The sequence below is a fragment of the Agelaius tricolor genome, unplaced genomic scaffold (assembly GCF_023055355.1).
Source record: "Agelaius tricolor isolate 1412-34295 unplaced genomic scaffold, bAgeTri1.0.p SCAF_12, whole genome shotgun sequence".
Lineage (NCBI taxonomy): Eukaryota > Metazoa > Chordata > Aves > Passeriformes > Icteridae > Agelaius > Agelaius tricolor.
Window position 1 is genome coordinate 11,757,517 of NW_027269272.1, and position 27,244 is coordinate 11,784,760.

The following is a 27,244-nucleotide window of genomic DNA, read 5'->3' on the forward strand; positions in this document are numbered from 1 at the left end:
ATAAACTGGGAAAATAATTCAGCAAAGCAGATGTTAAAATGGCATGACAGTCAGTCTTTTGCTTGGTGACATTTAGAAGAAGAATAAAAATGGAGATGGCTTATTTCTGGCCTGAAATGGAATCTATTAGCTGAGCAGTGTGACAAGGGGTAATTAGTGAGTGATACGTTATTTTCTGTTGTTCTACAGCCAATAGAATGCTTTAGTTGATGTACTGTAACAGTAGAGACTACTGGAATCAGACCTTCAGGAGGCAAATAGGTTTATTCTATTTTATACTTTATGTTTACTGCTTTCTGGCAATATTGCAATCATTGTAATGATTTGAACTAACCATGCTGATAAATATGTAATTGCTCATAAGACATCTCTTAAATTGTGTGTTACATGTTTAAGATGTAGCCTGGTGTAGCTTTTTCACTCGGGTTTGGTCTCTTGCTATTTTTAAGAAATGCTTTGATGTAGGAGCTCTCCTGTCACACGTGAGTTTTGCGAAGTCCCCAGTTAATGCCATTATCGCCGCTGGCTGAGAGCTCTGAGGGAGAGCACACTGGGGCTGGGGTGCGCGGGGGCTGCCGCTGCTCCGCTTCCTCCTGGGGAAAGAGAATTCCGGCTCCTGCTCCGTGCCAGAGTAAATGGAGGCTGGTGCTGCGCTGCCAGCCGGGGGATGGGAAAGGGGGTGCGTGCTGTCTCACACGGACCTCCAGGAGCGCCACAGTAAGGGAGCTTTGGAGCCCTTATGCTCCAGGAGTCCCTTTCCATCAGCCCTTCTGTAGCATCTCGGCACATTCGTGTTCAGGGCGGTGCAGGATCGCGGGGAGTGCCGAGATGCGGGTTACACTTGCGAGCCTTTCCGTCCCCCGGCACTTCTCTAAGATGGTTGTGCATCAGGGCCCGCCCCGCCGCGCAACATCTCCGGCGCTGCACGGCCGGGCACATGCGGAGTCGCGGGTGCCCGGAGCCGGGCTGGGAGGCGCCCGGTGGTGCCGGGGAGCGGGGCCGGGCCGGGCCTGGCGGGCCCCGCGCTCTGCCGGCGCTCGGCGCTGCCGCTCCGCCAGGCCGGGCCGCGTGCCCGCAGTAGGGCGGCGCTGGCCGGCAGGGGGCGCGCGCGCGCGGCAGCGGGGAGCGCGTGTGGGCGGAGCGCGGCGGGGCCCGCCCGGCGCGGGGGCGCGAAGAGGGAAGGAGGGCGGGATTGGGGAAGGTCCCGGCGTGCCCGGCCCCCGCCCGCTCTCCCGCCGGGCGCCGCGGCCGCAGTTACTTAGCGGTTGGGAGCGGGCGCTGGCTGTGGCTTTCTTTGCCGGGGAGGGTTTGCCGCCGTAGTGCGCGACGCAGCCGCTCCTCGCCTCGCCATGGCTAAGGAAACGAAGAAGCCCTTCCGCCAGAGCATGGCCGAGTGGCGGCAGTTCATCTACAACCCCAACAGCGGCGAGTTCCTGGGGCGCACGGCGAAGAGCTGGGGTAAGGGCTGCCGCGGGGGACAAGGGCGGGGTGAGGCGAAGCCGAGGGGCGGCGGGGAGCGGGGCCGAGCGCGGGAGGTGGGGGGTGCGGGGGCGGGATGCGGGAGGGCCCCCGCGGGGATGCGGGGACGGGATGCGGGAGGGCCCCCCGCGGGGATGGGCCGGAGGGCCCCCGCCGGCATGAGGGGACGGGATGCGGCAGGGTCCCCGCGGGGATGCGGGGGCGGCGCGCACCAGGTGAGGCGGCCCGCGCGGTCGCGGCGGCGCACGCGCCCCGGTGCCCGTTACAACCGCTGGTCTAAAAATAGCTCCGTCCGTGACAGCGGGGGTGGGGGTCGGGGGGAAGGGGGAGTTCCCGGGGCGCGTCCCGAGATGACTCAGCGCTCGCCCCGCAACCGGTGCGGGCCCGTGGGCTCCTCTCCCGCCCGCTCTGCCGGGGGCGCCCCGGGGGCCGCCGCGGTGCGGCCGTGACGGGTTTCCGCCGCGAGGTGCGGGGCGGCCCCGCCCGCGGCATCGCCCGCGCCGCCCGCAGCCTGCGCGTGCCGGGGCAGCTCCCCCGCTCCGGCCGTGCCCGAGGCCCCCCCGCCCTCCCGCGGCGCACGGAATCCAGAATGAATGAGCGCGGATTGCCTGTGTACTTGGAGCCGCATTTCGGGAGAGGAAAGGAAAATCCCCAACCCCCCTCCCCAAAAGTTCATGAGCCCCAATTCCAGAAAGTGATCGTTGTGTGTGGTTGTGCGTCATCGTGCTAAATTTGTTCCAGCGAAGGGCTTCTGGGCCTTTTATTTTCTTAAAGGAAGCTTTAAATGAAGGCTCTCCAATAAAGCCTGTGAAGGCAGTGTTTATTTTCCTATTTTCAGGTAGTCATCCTATTGCTTTCTTCTGAGCTGGAAAGCATGTTATCGTAATCTGGTTTCTTCCAATAAAAATATTTTGATTTTCCGAGTGTGTTTTCTCATATTAAACAGTTGTACAAATGCTTAATATTAGGATGTTTCTTCAGTCCTCATGGGACATATTTACTGACTTCAGAAAATGCTGCGTCTCCTCCCAAAACTTGGATGTAGTTGGGATACTTAATAGTTGTGCTTACAAAACCAACAAGGCTCTCAGCGTGGTGTTAAGGAACAGGCCAATACATCCTTGGCCTTGACACGATCTCAATGAACGCTGATGTTGAAATAGCGAGGAGGAGCTTTAAGCGGACAGTGCTTGGGGTGTGCTTTCTCTGCCGTGCCAGTATCTCCTGTCTGTCAGGAGAGGGCCCGAGCTCTGACAGGAGTTCCCCTCCATTCAGATGGAAATAAGAGCTTGCAGCTACTCTGCCAGTTGAATAGCAAAGGATAGGAAATTTCCACTATGCTGTTGTCTAGTGATCTTTCTGTACAGGCAGGTTTCCTCAAGTGCGTGGGCTGGGTGTGTGGATTGCAGAAGTCTGGCTGTGTCATGAGTCTGAGCAGCACAGACTGTAGATATGTTAGAAATAGCTTGCAAGTTTTTTGGTTGTTTTTTTTTTTTTAAGTGGAAGATGAAACCATCTTCTCTGTTTAAACCTATCTAGTGGGATAAGTCACCTAGGATGTTACTAGTTCATGTTAGACCAAGGCCAATAGATAACATTTGAGGTTGAGATGACTTAGTTGGTAACTGAGTTTCCACAGTTGCTTGAGAAAGTATCTACAGACAGTTTGAATAATTTTACTTCCTTAAGAAGAAAAATTATAACTAATAATAGTTATAATAACTACTTATTTAGTAGTTTAGGTGATTGGCATGTGGTTACTACTGTATACCATTTTTTCAGTCTGGGCATCAGGAAGTGGATGTTCAGTAACACCATATTTTCAGTGTTTTGTTTGTTTTGGCATTCCACGATTAATATACTGTGCTTATTTAATTTAATTATAATCTTGACTATTTTGGAGCGTGGTGTGTGGCTTTCTGTTTAGTTTAACTTTTTGATGGCAGGACACTAAGTGGGTGGTTCTGTTGGCACAGAAGAATATGCAGGGTTAGCTCTCCTGCTCCTGCAGTCGAGGTGTGAGCTTAGAGCTCTCTCACCAACTACAGTTGCTTTTCTGTTGCTGGTTTCTGGGCTGAAAGGCGAGGACACAGGGGAGGGGAGCTCTGGTTGCCAGCCTGCTGGGTTGTCCTGTCTCCAGGGACAGCACGATGAGAATTCAGCTGGCTCCGGTTCTTCTGTGCGTATTTCTCTTGTCTCAAGACAGCTTCCTCACAGAAATAAGACAGGAGCAGTAGAGAAGCCTTTAAGTAATTATTCACAGTATGTGCATGTTTTCCCTAGTCTGACATAGTCTGAGGGGCTTATGTAAATGGTAACTGCAGGGCAGTGATTCTCTGTGAATGCCAATGCTGTGGCATTGGAGTACTCCTCTATCTGCCATTTCCAGTTCAGGGTTAGTGAAAAGATCAGACACAAGTGATTCTGTACTCATTTGTCATGTAACAGAGGTTGCATTTTAGAGTTTGGTAAAGAGTTGCTTTTTACACCTTGGTGAAAACTGGATAATATGTCTCCTGCAGAAGAAAATTGGATTTTCACCTTTTTTTTTTTTTCAGACTTGAGGGATACTTCAGTTTGAATCTTTCACAAGTTGATATCCAAACCTACACACACTCTCCCCCAAACTCTTCTATTTTTAATTACTTGGCATAATCATTTGTTGTATTAAAAGAGACAGAAAATACTGGGAAAAACTGCTGACTTGAGGCTGTGCTGTTCTCAGCAGCAAGGCTGAGGGGTGCTGATAGTCCTCGAAGAGGTGACGGGAACGAGGATGGGTCTGGGCTGCAGCCAGCGTTTAATCAGGTAGAGCAGAGCAAGGAGGATTCGGCAGGCTGCTGAGTGGGGCCTTCTGCCAGTAAAAGGAGGATCAGCATCAGTCTGCCTGTACTGGCCAGGTGCTGGGTCTGCCTGGAGTGAGCAAGGATAAACAGCTTGTGTTGAGATGCTCACTGCATGCTCAGGTGTGTGCATTGTCTTACAAGAGAGTTAATTCTATTCACATAAGGTTAATAAAAAATAATTTGTGCCAAAAAAGAAGGGCAGTATAGGCTGTAGCAGTACTTCATCTCTGGTCGCACTAGATGTCATGTCAAGTGTATTTAAGCCTTTCTGTAAAGCTGGTTGTGTCAGGGTGTTCAAGGTAGAGGTGGCATTGCCTTGAAGTGCACAGAAATTCAGACCTACTGAATTTTCTTTTGAATTCTTAGTTGTAATTTTTGGTGCTGAGATATGTGGTTGTAATTACAAACAAACAAAGACCCCTGCCAACAAAACCCAGCACCTTATTTCTGGGAAAGCTTTCCACCATGTCAGTGGAAATACACTCTTGTTGGCCACCATGACAAAGGATCTCACTTTGCTTCTTTTTTTTGTCTTCACTAAATTCCTGGTTGGAATTCAGTGAAGACAAAAAAAGTGCTGTCAGACTTTTAACTGCTTTTCTGACATGGTTACTCTGTCTTCTTTATTGGTGTTTTGAGCAGAGATTTACTGTCATTTAGCTTTCTTCATGAGTAGTGTAATATTAAACATTCTGGCATCACTGTCTGCCATTGCAGTAGAGTATTTTATTTTCCTTGGCTCGGAGCACTCTGAAAAAAGGCATCTTGCTTTGTCTTGTAACAGATAGCAGTGTGCTCTAGTAGTACAGTAAGTGTATTTTGTGGTGGTGGTGGGGTGTTCTAAAATCTTAATCCTGGCATTAGACCCTGGCTTTTGGGATTCTTTGCAAGTGTTGCACTTGACAGTTTTTATTGTCTCCTTAGGTGTAGCTATGTTCTGTGTGGTGCCCTGGCTTATTGTGACATAAAATATAACATGGCACTGAGGTTGTATTTCTAACTAGTCTTTTTCTTCCTCCCTCTGCTGTCACCCAAATTTGGAAAACAGTAATTCTTGAGTGTCTAAGAAAGAAGATTGAAACATGATTAATGATTATTTCATGTGTATAGTTAGATTAAAGTAAGGAAATCTTCTGCAGGTGGATTAAAACTCTTGATATTCCTGGTATTAGTCAGTAGGAAGATCACTTGAGTGTTTAAATCCCACTTGTTAAGGATTCTGAAGGACAGTCATGCAGGTGATAGGATCCGTGCAGCATGGAATCCAACAAACTATAAAAACAATTTAATTTTTGTTGTTGCAGGTAATGTTGAATAGTTGCTACCCTGTTTGTGGGAGTGTTTATATTGATACCTGTATATATCTAACTAAGCATTATGTACAGGTAGATTTGTCAGTCTGGTTTATGCCTGAGTAATGTGCTTTTCATTGCTTTTGCCATGTAAAGTTTGGAAAGCTTGTATTCCATGGAAATGATGGCCAGGTATGTGATATCTTGCATTCACCAGAGTCAGAAATTCTAATTTTCACAGTGGAGAAGTGTTTTGATTCCTGCAAATGAATTCCAGCTAATGACAGTATCAACATGTTGGTTCAGAAATTGAAGTCTTTCAGATTTGACTTGCCTGTTGATGTGGTTAGGATATGAAGAAGTGGTTTTGTGCTGTGATGCCCTGCAAAAAGGAATAGCAATCCAAAACAGCTAGGTAAACTGTAATGCAGAATTTTGGTTTTGAGTTTTTCTTGTGTTATCGTTTTGGTCTACGAGATGTTGTAAAACAGTTGAATTGGGTTGCATGTTAGATGTGGAAGCTGGACTTTGTTTGGAGGAAATATGGAAGATAGCTTTTCACTGTTGCTTAGGTACATCTTGTTTCCTGACAAGAAATCCAGTGTTATGTGAAGTTATTTTGGCAGAGTTTCTTGACAGGTTATGGCTTGCTCACTGTGATTAGCTAAGGATAATTAGTACTAATAGGCTCACAAAGAGCAGCTTACTCAGTTTGGAGCTGTTGGAAGTTGCAGAGGGGATTTTTGTTGTTTGTTTTTTCCCTCTTTTTAATGTGGCAAAGAAACGTAAATGGGTCAGTTGAGTGGTCAGCGTTCTGCAGTGCATTTACAAGCTGTATTAAAATAAAGATTAAACTTTGTTGGGCTGGGGGAGGCTAGTGGAGCTTCAGGGCCTTGAGTAGAAGCAGCCTTTCCAGCCGTGTTCTGCTGCCCATCCCCGGTGCTTGAGCTGCTGCTGGGAGCAGCGGGGCTGGGGAAGGTGCTGCTGTCACTGCAGTCTCCATCACGGAGTGGGGACCCTGTTAGCCCTGTCCTGGTGCTCCCTCCAGGCTGAGAGGGGGTCCCAGCGCTGTGCAGGTGGGTGGGACACCTGGGACCCCACGGGGAGAGCTGCCCCTGTGCCACTGCCCTTCAGGGTCGGGAATGCAGGGGATGTGGTGGTGCTGGCTCAAAGCAGGGCTCTTCCTAGGGCCATGTCTGCTTAGAGCTGCACTCCATGGTGCTCTGATTGCCCATGTTATGCTCATCAGTTTGTTCTTGTTCCACTGAAGTTTGGCATATTGTTTTAGAAATTAAATATGAGTGTATTCTGAAATAACTCCCCTGGTTTTCTTGCTTTTGCTCTACTTGCCACAGCAGCTGCTTGTCTTGTCTTAAATGTCAAATTCTTCTGTTCCATTGGGACTGTTTGATGAACATCTCGGTCACTTGATGGAAAGTGTACTGTCTAGGGAGTTTGGGGGAAGTATCCAGTAGTTGATTAACTTGTATGGATCAAAATGAGAGCTGACCAGAGGTTTTGTAAGGGAGCTTTTTTGTTTGGTTGGTTTTATAATACCAAGAACACAGTGGATATTAATCAGAAGATCCTCATTCTGCTTTAAATCCAGTTAAAGCAATTACAAGCTTGTAGGTAAAACACATTGCTGCTGTGCCAAATACAAATGCAACTCTTGTAAATGGCTTTGTTGACTAGAATTTCTACTATTTGTTTTTATGTTCTCATTTTAGCAGCTCAATAGCTTCTAAATAACCTTAGCAATCATTCACAATAGATGTCCAGCTGTCTTGTTCATTATAGAGTAATCTTGTTTTTGTGTTTGCATACTTTGCTACTTCTAATTGCTGCATAGAATCTTGCATCATGGTGGTTTCAAGTATATTTTAAATGGCTGATCATTTTCAGGTTATTGCAGATTGGTAGGTAACTTCATCAATGTGTCAGATAGAAAACTAAAACCAAATGGAGAATCCACTGACATATTCAGCTGGTTGCTGTTGAGAACTTTAAAGAATTTGGAAACCATGTCATTATTTTAATAGATGTACACAGAATTCTTTTGGGAGAAGTAAAACGGGTACTTGGATTTTTAGCAGTCATGGGTTTCTGGGTACCATATTACACTAGAGACTATTTCCTTGCAAAATGCAAGCATAGCTTTTGGGACGGGAGCCAGGGCTTAGGCTTCCTTCTGTCTTATTCCAGTGGCAGTACATAGCACTGGGGTACACTTGTGTTTGCTTTTGCCCTTTCCTTTTCTGTTAAAGGTTAGAAAGTTCTGCACTTGCTTCTGTCAAGCGTCAGTGGTAGGATGTTGCATAATGGTTTTGAGGTGCATTTCTTCATACCCAAGTTGCATGTCTGGCTTCTGATAGTGCCCTTATGGCTAGATTATCCAATAAAAATTGAATTTGTGTCAACATTTGGTTATGGTTTTGAATTAGAATGGTTTTACAGATGGCTCTCAGTCCAATCATCCAGTCCCCTTAGTACTTTTAATAGCTCCCATTCTTTTTGACAAATTCTCTGCGTGTGTCCTTAAGTCTCAGTCTTAGAACAGAATCCCACACATTTATTTAGGTTGCTATCGAGTGCTCAGTTAATGAAACAAGTTGAAGCTGGTAATAATCTGTGTATTTGGTGGGGTTGCTGGATCCCGGGGTAGATTGGTAAAGCAGGTGTGTGTGCTAGGCTGGATAAATCTGGAGAGAAGGCTTGGTTTGTTTTCAAACACATGTGGCAGAAAGCATTTTCACCCTGAGAAGTATCTTGTAACTGGATGTGTGTGAAGGACTACTCTTGTGTGGAGTTCCCTCAAATATCAACTATGTTATTAAAGCAACAATTGCTTCCTCCCTGGTCTGGATCCAGTGTAATAATTTTATCTTTTCCCTCAGTTCTTTCATCTTCCCAACAACCAGATACAAAGCTCAAATTCTAGTAAACAAGTGACAGTTATGGTTTTTTTTGTAATGCACTGCTTAGTAATTTTTGCTAGCTTTCTTATATAGCCCAAAGAGTGGTTTTTAATGCTTCTCTCTTAAAAATAGAGATGCCAAAATAGTCTATAAGCTTTAAGAATCAGAAAGTATTAAGAAAACCTCTTTGTATGCATTATTGTTCACTGTGCATTACATATGTATGCTAGAGGCATATTTATGAGTACAAACATTGTATTGCTAATTTCCCATTTCTGATTTTCAAAATAGGTAATGGAATTATATGAAACAAAAATCGTAATTTTATCTTTTTCTTTACAGGATTAATCTTGCTATTCTATCTGGTATTCTATGGCTTCCTAGCAGCACTCTTCACATTCACAATGTGGGTTATGCTTCAGACCCTGAGCAGTGATATACCCAAGTACCGGGACCGCATTTCCAGTCCAGGTAACGCTGTATTTATTTTATTTATTTCTTCATTAACCTCTGTCTGGTTTAACAACTGAGTTTCATTTGAGAGCTCTTTGGAAGTATGAACCTCTTATGGGAAATCGTCATTATTCAGTTACTTGCAGGTTGCAAAGGTAAAACTTGGTGTAAGGCAAGTTATATATGTTTATAGCATAAATTCAGGCAGTAGCTTTCTGTCTGGGTTTTTTTTGCTAAATTTTGCTGTTTTTTCCTTTAGGCTCCTGTCAGTTGAATTTGTCATGTAGACCACAATTTTGCCTGCAGATCCACACAGCATGCTGATGTAGAAGTTATTATTTATAATTTAATCCAATTGCTGTAAATCTCCTTTAAACCAGTTCTCTTGGATCAGGTGGAAGGCCCCCTTGATTAGTGTCTGATGCTTTGCAGAAGGTACAGGAAGGCTCTACTGTGGGTGTGATCTGCTCAAGAGCATGTAAGGACTGTGGGATAGAGGCCTTTGCAGAGTTTTTATTACAGTATTAGATACTTTCCATGTCAGCTGGGAACTCTGTGGATTTCAGGGATTGTAGGGATAGGGATCCACTGGAGTAAGGGCCCTGTTTAGGATGAAGCTAAGTCCCTGTAACATGGAGCTGCCACTGAAAGTGCTGTCCTGCTTCCTTTGTGTGCTGCCCTCCCGCCTCACTGTTGGCTGCTCCAAGGAACTAATTGTAAATTTAAAAAACCAACCCTGTACAAATAAGAATGAGAAATAAGGTGCTTGTCTTCACCAATATAATAATATATGGGGGGAAGTGAGACGATGTTATTTTTTAAAATACTTTTTTCCTTTTGTTGAATGTAAAACTCTTAAAATGGAACATCATCTTGCAGCTGTGTCCACGCTTAAGATGGTGCAGTGATCTTTGTGGAGCAAGTTGCAGTTGGGCCAGTGTGAACAGAATTTGTTTTGGTGTAGTGTTCTGGCTTCTCTAACAAGTGTCATATTGTAAGGGATTTTGAGTATTTCTGCTGTTTTTTCAAGCTAAGAATGGGCTAGGTGCTCTAAAGAATAATAATTTAAAAAAAAAGAGAAGAAAAATAAATGAGGGAAGAAAAAGGTGGCTTAGTTGACCATTTCTCCCCATTCCCATTGTGTCTGTTGTGGAAGTCAGAAGCATCATTGTGGATGAAGCTGTGGATAGCTGTGGCTTAATGCTGGGCTTGAGTGACATTTCTTCTCTCATGTACTTCAGGGTATTAATTTTCCTTGGCTTTGAAATAAGTCATAAGGGATGTTTGTTTTTAAAAGTATATATGCTGCAATAAGTTTTTAATTGAAGAATTCCTGTAACATTTCTGAATTAAATATCTTTATTAACCATGTCTTTAGTAACTCATACGTTAAAGTTAATCAAGTTGCTTGTTTCTGTTTTAATGTTTCTCCTTAACTCTGTTGTTTTTCATTTGCAGTGAGACATGTAATGTTCCTGGCTGTAAACTTAAATTCTTTAAAAAAACTAAAATCTACACACAAAACCTGGATGCCGTAGGTCAAAGGTTCTCTCTCCTCTTACATTAAATGTACTTGGAAATCTCACGATTGATTTATTTTACAATTGATACTGAATTGCTTTGTACACTGGGATATAATAGTATAAATCAAATCCAGATGATTTTAAAACCTTTTTTGTTAAATCCCTCCTGGAATTGTAAAATAATGTAATCTCTTTTACAATCCTAGATGTGATCCTATGCTGAGGCTGTTAATTCTGTTCCTCTAGAAGTGCTCAAATCCTGCATTTCTCACAATCTATGCATCAGTCCTTAAAATAGCTTCTTCTGTAGAATTTATACCATAGTTTTTAGGCAGAATGTAATCCACTGGAAGTGGAGCAGTCCCCTCTTCCTAGGATGTTTCTGACATTCCCCTGAAGCAGTAAATCTCTTCAAATTATTTTTTTCCTTCATTGACGACTAGTTTAGTTATTTTGTCATATACCCTTTGAAAAATACAATTTAAGTCCTTCATTTACATTATAGTTGTGTAGATAATAATCTCTTATCCCCTGAAAGCTCCTAATGTGTAAAACCCCTCCAGTGATTTTTCAGCCCTGCTACTAATTGCCTTTTATTTTGTTGAATCCCAGTTCACTGTGAAGGCCAGAAAATTACTGTAATGGTACAAAGTAGTCTGCAGTCAAAATATGGACTGTTAGTCATTAAGGCCTTTACTTGGTGGCTTCCATGGAAATAATTTAATTGCTGTTATTGCAAAAAAGAGGATTTTTTTGGAATCCTATAAAAGACCTAGAATAAAAGACATTAACTTGTATCTGGGTTTTTTAAAGCTGAAGAATATTTGTTGGTGATGAGTTTCTAGTATAGATGTTTATTATTTGCAAGTTGCAAGTATTTGTAAATAGTTTCTGCCTTTGGATGAGAAGCTTGGCCATTTCTGTAGGTAAATCCTTAATAGACCTGGGCTGCTGAAAAACACTCTTGATACACTTTTCTGACCCTTACTGTGCTGGTTAACCACAGTAGCCTAACTTTATCTTACTTTCTTAAATGTTTTTATTTTTTATAAAGATGGCCTGGTTTTATTTTTTTTGTGTGTCTGGGGGGGTGTTGCCATCAGGTACCTGTGTGAGTGCCAGTCCCTGGTGGCCCAGGCTGGGTGTATCAGTGCCCCTTTTGCTTTCACCTGCTCCAGAGAAATCCCTGAGATTGAACTCTGCAGCTTTCTGGGAAGCAGGGGCACTTCAGCTCTTGAGAGGCCATGCTCACTTTATTCCATGTGTGCCTTGCCCATCCTCCAGCTGGGGCTGAGTTCAGCCTTTGGTGGTCCAGGGGCCGGTACCTCCTGCAGCTCTGGTTCCTGCCCAGAGCCCCCAGGGGCAGCAGAAGGAGCTGGAGCTCCCCCAGGACACTGGGGCAGCTCTGGAGCTTGGCTGAGCCGTGCCCTGGGCTCTGTAAAGTGTCCCTGTTCTCCATGGGACAGGTGGCACCTCAGCTTGGTTTGAGGAGATGGAGACTGAATACTAACTTGACTTGTCTGTTTTGACTGGGCTAACTTTCAAGCCACCTTTATGTATAATCAAATTTTAATTTTTTTCCCCTGGGTTTCTGGTACAGTAATACAATCCTAGCTTCACTCTGTATTGCTTAAAGCTTTGAACTGTTGCTTGAAGTGAAGGTTTTCTGGGTGTGCTTTTGGGTATTTTTTCAATTATTTTTAAAGCTTAACTTGCTGAGTGTGGAAAGTGGATCAATAAAAATCTTTGATTGAAAGTGATTAAACTGCTGATTTTGCTTTTCCTAATCACTTGGTTTGGTTTGTGAATTGCAGTTGTGCATTGGGTTGGATTTAAATGTTAATTAATGTAATGCTGATTTTGATTATTGGCTTCAAACACAAAGTACCTTCCAGTACTGTAGAGTATAGGGGTAACATTAATGTTTCTTTACAGATCATAGACATTTTCCAGTTTATGGATGTTTGAGTAGGGGTTAGAGTGCTGAAGGAAGTATAAGTTGCTTAGTTCCTAACTTAGTTTTTCTTTTTAAGGACTTATGATTTCACCAAAGCCAGACACTGCATTGGAATTTTACTTTAATAGGAGTGACAGCCAGTCATATTCAGAATATGTTACTACACTTCAAAACTTCCTTGAATGTAAGTTACTTACAATTGCCCAAGTAATTTAGGAGTCTTAATCTTGAGTACATTATTTCATTTCTTGCTTGTAGTTACTAATTGCCAATGCAGACTAATGCAAGTTCAGGGTTACTGTAGATATATGTGTTATAAAAGTCTCTATTTTACAGAAAATGGTGAGTAAAATGCCTGTATTGGACAGTGAGCCTGAGCATGAGGAATAGTCCAGTACATAATGGAGAGTTTTGGGTGATGTGGTTATTAAAAAATACTGTAAGATGTAGAAATTACATATGCCAAAAGAATTTAATTTAAAATAACATAGGTCTTGTATTTGGACACAAATACAAGACCTATGTTATCTGATTAGTCTTAATCTAAATGATTTGGTAACTGAGTGAGAGTACTTTAGTCTGAAGAACTTAGGTGTCTCTTTGAAAAATGAGGCACACAAAGATTAAATTAATTGCAATTTATTGATTTTTCACTCTGATACACAGTATCTACACACAGAAATATTAAAACACTGAATTTAGAACATGGAGAAAAGCTAATACGGGACAAATCTGAAGGGTGGAAAAATCACTGGTTTGTCATACATTATTTCACGTATGTGCCTATATGTACACTTACTAGAATAACATGGAAATCAAATGAAAATATTAATAAGTTTAACCCCTCAGAAGTTCTAAGTCAGAATGAGGAGGGTGCTGTGAAATCTCACCTGTGTGCAAGAGTTGCTTTGTTAGCTCCAGCTATGTTTGAATCTCTCCATATTCACAGTTTTGGTGCCTACTAAAAGCTTCTCTGAGTAGGCTTTTCTTTCAGAGCTCTGCCAAGGCTTCCTGAGAGCAATGCTGCATTTCAGGACTACCTGCCTCTCCTGCAGTTCTGTGCTCTTGCATCAGGATGAACTTGCCCTTGCTCCATGCTACCTTATTAGCTGGGAGCTGCAGAGTAAGGGAGGAGAAGAAACCACAAAGTGTCTTGAATGGGATTTGTTTAACACTTGTGACAGTGTGCTCTGTGCACTTCAGAAGCACAAGAAAGTGAGAAACAACTTGAGATATTAGCATAATGTAAATTATGCTATCTGATGTAAATGTAGAGGCAATTTAATATTAATTATTGGAATACTTTCAAGTTTCCTGTGTATTTGTAAAAGAAACATGTGCAAAGGGAAAACTGGTTGAGTTTCCAGATAAAAATTTGATTGTTTGTATTTTAATACATTATTGGCTTAGCATATATAGTTAGATTATGTACAGAAATTCATGAAGTTGTGATTATTGTTACAATTTTAAAAGCAGGAAAGCATTCATTCTTCTGTAATACTCTTTTTCATTCAAGTACACTGCTACTTGTCTGTAGGCTTTGAAAAAGTGTTTGTTAAGATGGATGTAAGATACAGTGCTCTGAAAATACTTCCTTGAGAAAACTCTTAGGGAAGTAACATGATAATTATTTCTATAGGCATCTTCAGGTTTTGGCTGGTTATGTGCTTTATAGCATTGATTTACAAGCTGGTTTTGTTCCATAGCATACAATGATTCAAAGCAGTCACAAAACATAGACTGTACCCGGGGGAAGATCTTTGATCAGAGCGAGGCTGCTGTCAAAAAGGCTTGTCGGTTCAACCTCTCTGACCTTGGCCAGTGCTCTGGCAAGGAGGATGCAAATTTTGGCTATTCTAAAGGAACTCCCTGCGTGCTTGTGAAAATGAATAGGGTAAGTGCCTACTTATCTTTTAGCTCTTAGTACAAGTGCTCACAACTACTGCTGTATGAAAAGATGACTGTGGAAAGGACTGAAATATATGTTGAGTTTTTTACCCAAGGTATTTGCATTTCTTGAGGAGTGTAATTTACTGAAACATTGAGCAATTCTAGAGGGTAGTATGAGGCAACCTTTTTAAGCATTCTAATACCAGTATTGGCTTTGACAACTTGAACCAAAGTATCTGAATCTTGTTTTCAGAAGTATATTGTTCTTTGCTTTTACTTACTGTTCTGTGAAACAGATTCTAGACCACTCTGCAAAGTAAAGTATTCTACTTTGTCTGTGTTCAGAACTCCAATGTAATAACTCCAATCTAATCATTCTGTAACTCTTAAACTATGAAAGGTGAGGAAAACTACAATGTATTTGACTTTTCAGTGATGTCCTGTTACTCATTGATGAATGATGTACCTGTACTGTTACTTGAATTGCTAACTGGTTTGAGCCATTAAAATTACATGCTAAATGTAAAATAAGAAAACAGTACTTTCTGTTACTACTGTAATTATTTTGAGTTAACCTGAGTAAACTATTTGATTTAACAATGCTTTAAATCTTAGTCCTAGTTTAAAATTGTGTTCAGATGAAAATTACACTAGATACACTTAGTCCCTGTATGAACTCATATTTAGTGAGGGAAAAGTTCAATTTCAGTCTGTAAAAATTGAAAGTGGGAAAAAGATCTGTAAATATTTTACCTTTGTCTCCTTTAGATAATTGGATTAAAGCCTGAAGGAGAGCCACATATACAGTGCACCCCTAAGGTCAGTTCAGAATGTAAGAAATAAGCGTGTTATTGATTTTCCTTGTGATTACGATGAATAATGAAGTATGATTTATTTCACTCTTCCCTTCTTATTAGAGATTTTGTACTTTTGTTTGTGTTTTTCATCTTACTGTATGTCTCATTTAGTTTTAGTGTCTTTAATTTCTTCAGTGTACCTATAGAAACATTTTTTTGGTTGTTCCTTCATTCTTAGATGTTTGAACTACCTGATTTGGTTTAGATTTGAGGAAAATGCATACATGTATATTTGTGGTCTTGTTTATTTATTTATTGTGAGTTATATTTTGTTTTCCCATTTCATAACCTCTATTTTTATTTTTTCTCCATGCTGCAAGTGCACCTTATACAATATTATAAATGATGGGTAAGACAACTGTGTGTGAAAACTAATGTTACCACTCAAGTAAAAGTTGCCTTCAAATCAAGTATAAACTACTTAAAATAACAGCTAATCTTTGCATATTTGTTATGTACCAATGGATTTACACAATGTTTTATTGCAATTATAATAATTACTTTGACTTATGGGTGTTTTCCCTAGACTGCTTGGGGAGCAGTGAAAAAGTTGGTAAGTTTGTAGCTTGAGCAAGGGGCAGAGTCCTGGCTTTTAGCTTCTGGTGACTGATAAAAGTGTTAGCAGTTAATGAGACAAACACTTGTAAGGGTTTCTGCCTTGATCCTAGATAGCTGTGGTAGGCACAGATTTTAATACTTGATTTTTGTCAGGTCTTTGAGAGTTTTGATCTCTCCAGGACAGTCCGTAGCAAGCAAAGGTGATTGTTCCTCTTCCTCGAGACTGATTTATTTGCTTCCATTTACAAACCCCACATTCTCTTGAACAGAATAAAGCAATTAAGCTCCTTCTACTTCTACTAGTACTCTTTTTTCTTTGACTTGTCTAATTTATAATTTTTGCAATGTGATATTCTAAACTAGATAGAAGTTTGCCTCTAGCTGAGGTGTTCTTAATGACAGCATTTCTCCCTTTGTGATCACATTGAAAGCAAGGTGAATTTGCTGTTTGTAATACACTAGTCTGTATCTTAATTGTTTGACTATTTAAATCATTCTTCTGGTTATTTCCCAGTCTGTATTTGTAGATGTGATTTCTCAAAGTTCACAGCTTTGAAAAACATAGGGCTATTTTTGGCCCTCCTCTGTCATTTTTTGTGATCATTTTAACAGGATCAAGTTCTTTGAAGTGTTTTGCACTACTTAGCTTGGTGCCATCAATGAATGAACTTCAGTTTGCCTCTCAAGTCCATATTGAAACATGGAATAGGATCCAGAGCAGTCATCTTAATTTCCACCAGAAATGCCTTGTGAGGTGTTGAGAACTAATGTTTAAGTGATTTACAAAATATTGATGGCAGTCCTATTTTATGATGTAATTCTTTAACTTTTGTCTATGGATGCTCTAAGAGACAGTAGTAAAAACTATACTAAGCAGATGATGCTCCTTCTTACCTTCTTAACTGGTCTCACTAGCAAAACAGTAAGCGTGATAACAACTTGGTTGATCATGGTGGCATTTTTTGCTATTTTTTTACCCTTTGGGACACACAGAAGTGATTTGTGTGTGTTTTCTTGCATCTCCTTTCTATAAGTATGAAGTTCTGCTACCGTATCCTCTTAAAATTTTTGTGATCTACACAAGTGTGATGGTTATGATTTTAAAAATGAGTCATCTTAGTAGTTCTTTAGTGACTTCCAGGGAAGTATTTGTCAGGTTTTGCTGCTTTGAATGCATCTGTTTTATCTTTATTAGCCTATTCTCATCCTAGCTCATAATAATTTACTTGCTTAGGAAAGCTTAGGTACCAGTTAGAATTGATCCTGTAGATTTACTGTTCACTGATTTTTATTTCTCTTTCATCTCTGTTTTTAAATATTTCTTACAATTAAGAGTCACAGAGTGGATAAGGTTGGATGGGACCACAGTGGTCATCTGGTCCCACCTCCCTGCTCAAAGAACATCCTAGAGCCCATGGCACAGAGTCGTGTCCAGACAGTTCTGGAATATCTCCAGTGAGGGAGACTCCACACACTCTCTGGGCAGTCTATTCCAGTGCCCAGTTACTGCCCAGGAAAAAGGTTCTTCCTCATGCTCAGATGGAACTTCTATGCTTCAATCCCACATATGCTGGGAGCCATCTGGAGAAGTGTCTGCCTGGACATAACACACCATCTGACTTTTCAATGGTATTTTTGCTTTTACAAGTCTCTCAAATACAAAATTAGTTCAATAGCTTCTGTCTGAACATCCTGCCAGTTTTGGCCACTTGAAACATCATTTTAAGTTTTTCAGTGTGGAATTTATGTTCTTCAGGTATTCTCCTGTGAGGTGAATCTTCTTTATTCTCCCTGCACTTTTTATATGGTGGGTTTTTTTTAATGGAAAAATTTCAGAGTCAGCACACTTATAGCTGGGGATGCTTCCCCCTGTGCCCTCATGTAGTTGAAGCTGTCGTCACTGTAACTTCTGTAGATGAGGGATGTGAGTGTTTGCAGTGTCAGACACTCATTGCAGCTGGTTCTTCCTCCTAGACCCTGCAGGAGCTAATCTGCTGCAGTGTTGAGAATCTCCAGAAGGAGATACAAATCAACAAAAAGATTCTGCCTCCAAGAAGTTTGAAGATCAACATTTTAGGTCTTTAGTTTGGGGCCAGAGTTGTGCAGTTTCACATGTGCTAGAACATCTTGCAGCAGTATTTATTTCAATTTAAAACAACATCTACTGAAAACTGGTAAATTTGATGAGTTTTTTTCGTTTTTAACTAGAGAAAAGAAAAGCCTTAATTCCAAAATACATCTTTTTCTGCTGTTTATTGACCATCTTGACTTCGTGTTAGGTATCACTTTGTAGTTGACAAGAATGAAGAATGGCTGTATGAATGACATTCTGTGTGCCTTGCTTTTGTCAGCCTACTCAGGATCTGAGTTAACTTGCTTTTTGTAATAGAAATCTGTTGTTTTACAGTTTCTTCTAAGGAATATTGCTCTTTATCTTCTCCATTTCTTCTTCTCAAGTGATTATAGATCATTCCTTCCTAAATTATTTCCTTGGGTCTTTCTTATATTATTTCTTTAGCATATTATTTCAACATCTGGTAAATTCTTCTTTCTAAACTGCAGTCTTAATTAAGACCCAGTTAGAGGTGGAAGCCTGTCTGTCCAGCTACATTCTCCAATTTTTAGATTTGCTGACTGTCAGCAGCTCTTTGTGGAAACTACATGATAAGCAGAAAAAGTGACACTCACTAATGGACAGATTCTTGAAGTTCTTCAGCAAATGCAGCTTGTTTAGGTGTTTTTTAGTTTGCTTTTATTTAATTGTGTAGGGATATTAATTAGGATTGCTTATTCAGGAAGATCTGGACCCCCCCCCCAGCAGTGTCATTAGATAGGCAGCTGCATGTCCCAGAACCTCCCTGCTATGGCACTGAGAGCCTAATGCATATATTTAGTGTATAGTGATGACTGCATGCATGCCTTGTATTTAGCTGCTCCAGAAAGCACTACTCCTGTTTACTTTGCCTATTTGCTGTTCCATATGCTGATTATTTAACCATTATTTCAGCAATATATTTGAAAAGTAAGTATTTTCAGCTGCATGAGCTTTAAATAAAATAAAGAATAATGGTGAAAATCAACATATTCCTGCTTAATAGTTATATGCAAGCTCAAGGTCCGAAATACTTAATAAACTTATATCAATGATTGCAGTAATTTAGACTGCAAAGGAATGAGAATGTGGCCATATCCTAAAAAACTATTGTATGTTCTTTTGAGGAGGTGAAAAGAAGGTAACCTTGAGCTGTGGCTTGTTCTTAAATATATTTTGATCTTACTGCAGTTGTCTTCTGAATTTTGTAGGGATCTGTTCAAAATTACAGCTGTTGTCCATGGTAATAGAGAAACAACAATGAAACTTGTTAATTAACTTTGAACTTGTGAATTACATGGAACAAACAGTGATGTTCTGAACTTGCATTTAGCATTTTGGGGTGGTTGTTTTAATGACATTTCTCTTGGTTATGGTAATAAATTAATTTATTACAGAAGGTTGCAGATGTGGGCATTTCCTAGTGGTATAAACTTGGAGCAGCTTGTTATTCTGCCAGGATATACAGTCGTGAAGAATGTTGTGTATAGGGAGAGGGGTTTATGTATTGCTATACTGATAACCTGTGTCTGGACAGCTCAATCATACATACATATTTTGTATATTTTATGGGTTGAGTGACTCCTTAGTCAGAAATTAGGCAGCAGGTTTGTAGGTTTATTCTTTCTTAATTTATTCTTTCTTAATCCAGGATTTGAGGTTGCAGGGGCCAGTGGAGTGATAAGGCCTGCATCTGTATATTTTGTTCCTCTGAGGTGGTGATACAACTCCAGCAACATCACCCTTTTAACCATTTGGGTTTCTTCATATCTGGCCTGTGTTTGAAGGATAGAGGGCACCTATGTTACCAATGACACTGTTGCAGAGAGGTGTCTGTGGTTCTCTGTGAAAGCTTGTATCATTACAAGCTTGAGAGGTGTAAAAACCTGGCTTTACACAGCACATGATTCACCAAAAATACACAGGCTTGCTTGGAGACACTTGGGATTTAAATAATATCTGGGGGGTTGTGTTGTTAAATTACTCATTACAATGAACATGCCCCCTTCCCCATTTCTTTGACTCACAAGTATGAAGGCAGGCTGCCTTTGACTCGACTGCTAATTTAAGTACTGCTCATCCTTACTGCAGCAGATGTGTGCAGCATGTGACTGTTTGCCAAAAGAAATCTGGTTTGAATTACTTTGAGTTTGTAAGTCAGTTGCCTTTTTTTAGGTATCTTACAGTTCATCACTGGGTTATCATTTTAATTTTGTGTTCACTTTTATGCAAGCAAATGTTAATTTCTGCTTTCCTTGCTGTCTGCAATTACAGGAAGAAGGCGTGGTTAACATAAATTATTTTCCTCCTAATGGCGCAATGGACTTGATGTACTTCCCGTACTATGGGAAAAGCTTGCATGTAAGTGTCCCTTAATGATGGTCTTCACTTTGTGTTTTGTTTCTGTGTGCATTTCCAGTTGCTAGTAGCAGATTCATTCTGAAGTTTGAACTTTGTAATGAGGTGCTGCTAAGGAATATTGCAGATGCAGACGTTGCACGGCGCTCAGTGAGGCTGAGACGTGCTTTGGCAGCCATGAACAAACTGGGCATTGTCCTCATGGAGGAGAGGCTGTACACCAGCAGTCTGGAGAGCCACTGCTCTTTTTTGCTCATTGAAATCTTTTGGAGTCTTTTTGAGTGCAGGGAAAGGCAGGAGAAGTAAACTGTCTTCATGTTACAGTACACTTTCTAGTAGTTAATTCTTGGTGTTTCCATATAGGATGTTAAGCTCATAAGTCCTTACGGTGTTTTTGATTATATTTCTTTGTGGCTCTGCATGCCATGCTTTCTATTTGCCCTGTTTTATGAAGGACTTCAATGCAGCAGATAGGTTTGGGGTTTTCTAAAATTATTGTTGTAAAAACCCTAAACTCACTACTTTATGAACACAGTATACACAGAATTAAAACTCCAGTTTCTTTTGCAACTTGAATTTAATCTTTTTATTTTCTTGCATCAATTTGTGATCACTGTATGCAGAAAATCTGTACTTTTCAAAACAGAAAATTATATTGCCTGTTACCGACCAAGTTATTTAGTCTAATAAACACTGTTCACCGTGGAAGTAAAGGTACTTTTTCAGACATAAATCTATGAGATCCATAGTGTACCATGGTGGGTGGTTGTAATTACACCAAAGTGATTTTTGTATTAAATTACTCCTTTATCAGTTATTTTTCCAGTGTACTCTATACTTGCAGCAGTTCCATAACCTTTTTTAACCTCCCAGAGCTTTTACTAATGTGGAAGGAGCTTGTTTTCCTTCAACGTTACTTCTAGTAATTCTGGATTTTCCATTTTGTTGCCATGTTATGAATTGGTACACCATTTAGGCATGCAAATTAAAGAGAGATGATCTGTGCTTCTAGCAGCTGGAGTCAGTACAGACTCTATCCTGTTCTTGGAATGAAAGAATAGGGAATGAAAGAGAGTTGTGCTTCCCTAAGAAATGCAAAATACAGCATCTGTGCATCTTGACATGTCAAGACCCAGTTTGTACCAAGGATGGGATGAAAAACTTTACTAACAAAATTCCCATCTTGCTGCTATACTGATGGAAAATGGAAGATTATGAAGAGACACTAATGAAGATAGGCAAAACACAGTGCTATTCCTTGCTTGAATTAGGTGATTTAGAAAAAACTTTTGTTATTATTTTTAATGTTCTTTGTCATATGGAATAGGGGCTATGGTTTTAGGGATTCTTGCTTATGTAAGGCCTAATTCTCCTAACATTAGAACAGTGAGACAAAGAAGAGGCAGTAAGGAGAGTTGTGGGAAGTTTGAGTATTTGACTGCGTCTCAAGGGTCTGGATTCATTCCTTGGCTCTGCAACAGAATTTTTATATTTTATCAGTGTGGAACTGTTAAATTACTTTGTTCTGTAAAGGAGTTAAGATTTGAATGAACTTGCTGCTCTTGTTCATGTAGGAACCAGAAAAATACTAATATTAATATCTACAGTTTTGTGGTCCAGGATGGTTCTTGTCTTTTGCTGCTTAGTACAACGAGCCCAACTCTGACCTTGGGGAATACTCCCTTTTTTAGATGATCTGACATAGTCAGTGAGGATGCTGCCTCTCTTCCCTCATCCTCCAAATTTTATACTGAGTAAAAGTCCATTCTGGTATCATCTCTTTTCAAAACATCATAGAAATTTGTGTGCTCCTTTGGAAAAACCTTGATGGTGAGAAGACTTCTCTCCCTGAGGAAACATCGGAATTTTAGTTCTGATTTTTAGAAAACTCAAAGTGTGGCATCACCCTTACAACTGGGAAGTTTTGAGGGAGTCTTCCTTAGCTGCATTTCCTCCCTCCCAGTCTGAAGTTTATGGGAGCATAGAAAAATTTCTGATGTAGTAAAACTGTTATCCAATGAAAGCAGCTACTTCAGTCTTTTTCTTACTGGTACTTCATATTAAAGATTTTAACACATCTACTTTCATGACCTCATCCTTTATAAATGAGACTTTGAGCATTCTCTCCTGTGCTTTTTGATAGAGACGATAGCCTAAAACCAGAAATGAGTTAAAGAGTCTTAAGTTAAATGAGGACAGACAAAGTCTTAACACAAAATTTTGTTCAATTAAAATTCAAGGATTATACTTACACAATACTGTAGTGTTGTATTTAATCCACTGACTTACATGAATTTTTACCTGGAAAAGAATTTTGCATAATCATCAGTCAGCAGTACTGACCTAAAAATATTAATAAATTATGGAAATGCTTTATGAACATTGGATACAATGCTGCCTTAACAGTGTATAATAAGCTCTTATTTAATTCATAGGCATTTTACAAGAGAATGAAAGTTCTTATTGAATTGGATGCGAGGTACAATATTGGGTTGACAAAAGAATGGAATTGATTCTGCTCTCATTCTTAAATTTTAATTTTTACAGTAGTCACAAGTTGTAATTGTTCCACCAAATATAACTGCCCAGGAAGGATACTGTCAGGATGTTCAAGGAAAGGTTTCTGTATAAAGCTATTAAACAGATAACACCTTTCAGAATGGTTTGTTGCTGAAAAGGTAAATGGGACAGGGCAGAAGGGAAGCTGGTTTATTAGTATTTGTTGAGCCAGGCTTTTGGAAAAGAACCCACACTTTAAACCCTGCTAGAAAAGTTGGGTTCTGTAGCAGATTACATGCACCCTGCCAAACAAAGCCAAAACAAGCAGAAGAGTGGAAGACACTGATTTCTGAGGTTCTGTCATTGAAGGTTTCTAGAAGAATTGGAACTAAAAAAGGAGAAATTCATATGCATCTTGAAGATACTGTCTGTGACTCAAATTATGTTGAATATATTAGTTAAGAAATACTATGAAGAATGTATTTCTAACCTGGGAAAATGAAGTTTCTTACCTGAATCAGATTGGACTTTGAAAAGTTGGGTTCCTAATTAGCTTTTTCTTAACTGTTCTGATAGATTAAATGTTAATTTAATGCCAACTTACTCTGGTCTCTCAAATATTTTCCCCCTCTTTCTGTTTACTAGGCTCACTATTTGCAGCCTCTAGTGGCTGTTCAGCTAGCCATTACCCCCAATGGTACCAAAGAAGAAATAGCAATTGAGTGTAAGATCCACGGCTCACCTAATTTAAAAAATCAAGATGACCGTGACAAGTTCCTGGGACGAATTGCCTTCAAAGTCATGATGTCTGAATAGCTGGAGTAAGCCCTCTCCACCAAGTAAATGTTGTGTTGTCTGTTTGTATCAGCTGGACATGCCATCCTAGGATATGAGACCACCTTGAAGAATGTTAAGGTGGTTCATGGCGTTCAGGGTAGCATAATAATATGCTTCCAAATTGTATGTTTAAATTCCCTTAAAATAAATGCCTATCCTGCTTTTTGCCTGCCCTGTTGGAACAGTGTACAGACTATAGTTATGTCATAGGGACCTGTAAATAGCTGTTTTCAAACACATAATAATGGTGACCTTTGTCCTGCTCTAAAATGTGGTTTTATCCTCCAAGTGAGTGTCTCAAGCTTAATGTGCTGTGCTCTGTAAATATTGTATTGATTTAACACTGGTTTAACTGTCATATCTCAATGCTGACACAGTTAGAGGGATAAATAATAAATGGTACCTGATTGACATAGTGATTTCTTTGTAAGAGTAAACACCTCCACCATAAATCGTGTGTATGGGAATGGGTGGGTCAGTGGATGGATGGCTGTGTGGAGATGCCTTAAATTGTAGACTGGGTGGCGTGGGAGAACTGAAGTGGATTTTAAGAGTTGGTATGAATATCTGAAAGTAAGTGCTCAACTAGTACTTTCTTGTGCTTGTCACTGTGCAAGTATTGTGTACATGTAATACTTGGTATAGAGTTTGGTGTTCTAGCTGAGGAATTGAACCTTTCTTTGTGTTGTTAATTGCTTGTAATATGTGGAGCACAAATAAAATCTACAATATTTTGAAACTTTTTAGTTCAGAAATATCAATAGAAAACAATTTAAATAGTTTAGGATCCTGGTAACAGTTGTACAACAGAGCTGCTTGAAAGAAGTGGCCTCACTATTGTGGGAATAGGCTTTGATTTTCCAATGAAAAAAATTTTGGAAGAACCTCTGTTTAAGGAAAAAAAAAGGAAAAGAAAGGATTGTCTTGATTAAACATTCTTGTTTAATTTATATATCTGTTTTGTCGCATCATTTTAACATCTCACGTCTTCATCTGCTCTTTCATCTTGAACTTTCCATGTGTTTCATCATCATCCATTTAGAAAATTGGTGTCATCAACTGCTTTGTAGAAATACCTTGTTGACTTGGGGCTTGTTACTTGCAATGTAACCTAAAGTGCAGCTGCTAAAATGACTCCAGCCAGTCTGGTTTACTTGTGACTGCTGCTCACTTTGAACCAGGCTGAGCCATGCTGTTGGGCTGACTTGGGCAGTTGAGCTGACATGCAATTTATATTACTCTTCCCCAAGGTTTTTGTGTCTTTCTGTCTTGGGGGGGTGGGCTTGAGCTTATGGTTCACATTTTGATGTCTTCCCAATATTAAAGACCACAGCAAATCTGCATTTGTGTAAATACCTGTATGTTGTACTAGTTAGGCCCAAATTTGTTACTTAACAACTTTTATACCTAATTATTACAGTGGTTTTTAATATTTTATTTAAACAAATTAAATGAAGGATTTCTAAAATTCAAGATCCAGTCTTAATGCCCTGCTTTGTTTGGGGCCAGTCTAAGCCACATTAGTGAAAAACTTAACAGCTGTGCAAGCCTACACTGATGCACAGTTGGAGGAAGCTGCTCTTAATGGGACTTGAACAGTGTCTTAAACCTCATTAAAAATAGATTTATATTGATCTGATACCATTCAGCATGCTTTTTGTTGTCTACAAAGAAAAAGTTGTTGTTCCTACAATAGGCAATGAATATTTTTGTAATAATGGCATGCATTAATACTGAATGAGATGTTCTTTCAAAATATTCCATTACTAATGTTTTAAATGATGCACTTTTAGAGCTGGGATACCTGGCTTCTTGAAGATATGACTAATTGCTTCTCCGTGTATTAATACTGCCTGAAAGTATTTTAATAGTTGTGAGGGACCTTAAGTGTAGATGTTGCATCTGACAATGAAAAGGACTAGCTTCATGTAAAAACTTCTCACTTGTGTTCACTTAGGAATGGTAAGAAGTTCTGGAGAAACACTCAGTTTTCAAATGAGCTTGTTTTTTGCAACAATTTCTCTTTTGACTTGTCTATAGACAAAGCATGAAATGGCAACTTTTCACCAGCACTTTTCAGACAGGTAAAACTCAATAAACTCCTGTTCTCCCTAGATTCTGTACAAGTGTTTTTTGTTTTTTGAATTTTTTTTTTTTTAAATTTAAACATGTAAAGATTATCACTTGGGGGGAGGAGGGGAGGAAGAAAAAACCACAACTTTTGGAAGGGTTCAGCTATCAAAATAAGCATGTAAATAGTATGTGGGTAGTAAGTCTAGTGTTAAGCTATTTAATTAAACTGAACTATTTCTAATTTTTATTTCTTTATCTTGAGTAGGTAAAGGATACAGCAATTATCTGTAAAGAGGTGTACAGGCTATTAGGACAGGATAAAATTACTGTTTTCCTTCATATGAACTTCAGAGTAAAGGTTTCTTAGCCTTCATTGTAAATTATGAATAAAGATTTAAATTAGCTACCATGTTACCAGAAACCTGAAATGTTTAACTTTTGTACTGGTAAATTCTTACTAGGTAATTTTTAGTGCCTTCAAATCTGGAACAAGGCTGTTTAATTTCAAAGCTGTAAAATGGCCAGTGTGTGTCCAAATCAGCTGAGGTTCCTTCTCCTTGCCATGCCCCACTCCCCCTGCCTCCCCCCAGGTGAGCACACACAGGGTTACAGGGGAGGCTGAGGAGAAGCTTGTCAAAGACAAAATGAGCTGTAAGGCTTTATTTACTTATTATTACTTTATTTATCCAGCCTGCAGTAGGTAAGGTGCTCCCTTGGGGACAGATGCCATTTAGCACTGACTAGTAATTAATTACTTTCAGCTGGGGATGATGCTGCTTGTAGAACAGTAGTAAAGAAAACTCCTTCCTTTTGTACTGAAATGTCTGCTGTAGAAGTTCTGCAGCACTGGAGAGAAAATCTGGATGGAAATGAAGAGTAGAAGGAAGAGTTGTAGACTAAAGGAGTTGTGAATCAGTATGGAAACAAAAACAAGAGTGGGGAGGGTGGGTATTGTTTTCTGTGTTTTTAATCCCCTGCACCCTGCCTCTTTCTCAGTAGGAGATTTGGAAAGGAAAAATATATTTCTCAGCACCAAGTCCTGCTGAATGATTTCATACAGTTCTTTAAATGCAGTGTTCTCAGGAGCCTGGTACTGAACCTGGATTTGCCCTATTTAAGTTTACTTCTCTGTGAAGTTTATTCATCATTATTTTTGGAGAGATTGAGTTAAATAGAGCTTGAAGTGGAACAAGAACTTTGCATCAGAAGGTACACTTTGGTCTTCTTAAAAAATGAGGTAGGTCGCCTGTGATGGAGAAAACTGCATAATTTAAGGGTTTCTGGAAAAATCCTAAATGAGAAGAGTATGTGGGCAGCTCTGAGTGTGGATTTAAAAACCACAGAATGCTCAAAGCTTTAATCTTAAAAATTTTTGCAATCAGAGCTTTGACTTCCCTTCTTGTCTAAAAAGCTCATGGTCATCAATGTATTTGGAACAAAAAATCTTCATATTCAAGTATAGAAAGTTTACTTAGCCATGTATATTGTGTATTAGAGAGGATTATCTTCTTTTGAATTTGCTTTACACATGTACAGAACAGAAATGTGTCCTTCAGTACCCAAATGTTATGTGACTTGTGAGCGTATTATGCTATTTCTATTCTTCTGACAC

General features: G+C 40.0%; 1 protein-coding gene across 1 annotated transcript; it reads left to right on the forward strand.

Annotated features, from left to right (window-relative positions):
* The first annotated feature begins 1,158 nt into the window (after positions 1-1,158).
* Positions 1,159-25,673, forward strand: ATP1B3 (ATPase Na+/K+ transporting subunit beta 3). Its single transcript, XM_071437613.1, has 7 exons — positions 1,159-1,458; positions 8,878-9,006; positions 12,545-12,652; positions 14,175-14,362; positions 15,127-15,177; positions 20,140-20,226; positions 23,368-25,673. Exons 1-7 carry the CDS (start codon positions 1,350-1,352, stop codon positions 23,536-23,538), a joined length of 843 nt encoding a protein of 280 aa, XP_071293714.1. The 5' UTR covers positions 1,159-1,349; the 3' UTR covers positions 23,539-25,673.
* The last annotated feature ends 1,571 nt before the right edge of the window (positions 25,674-27,244 follow it).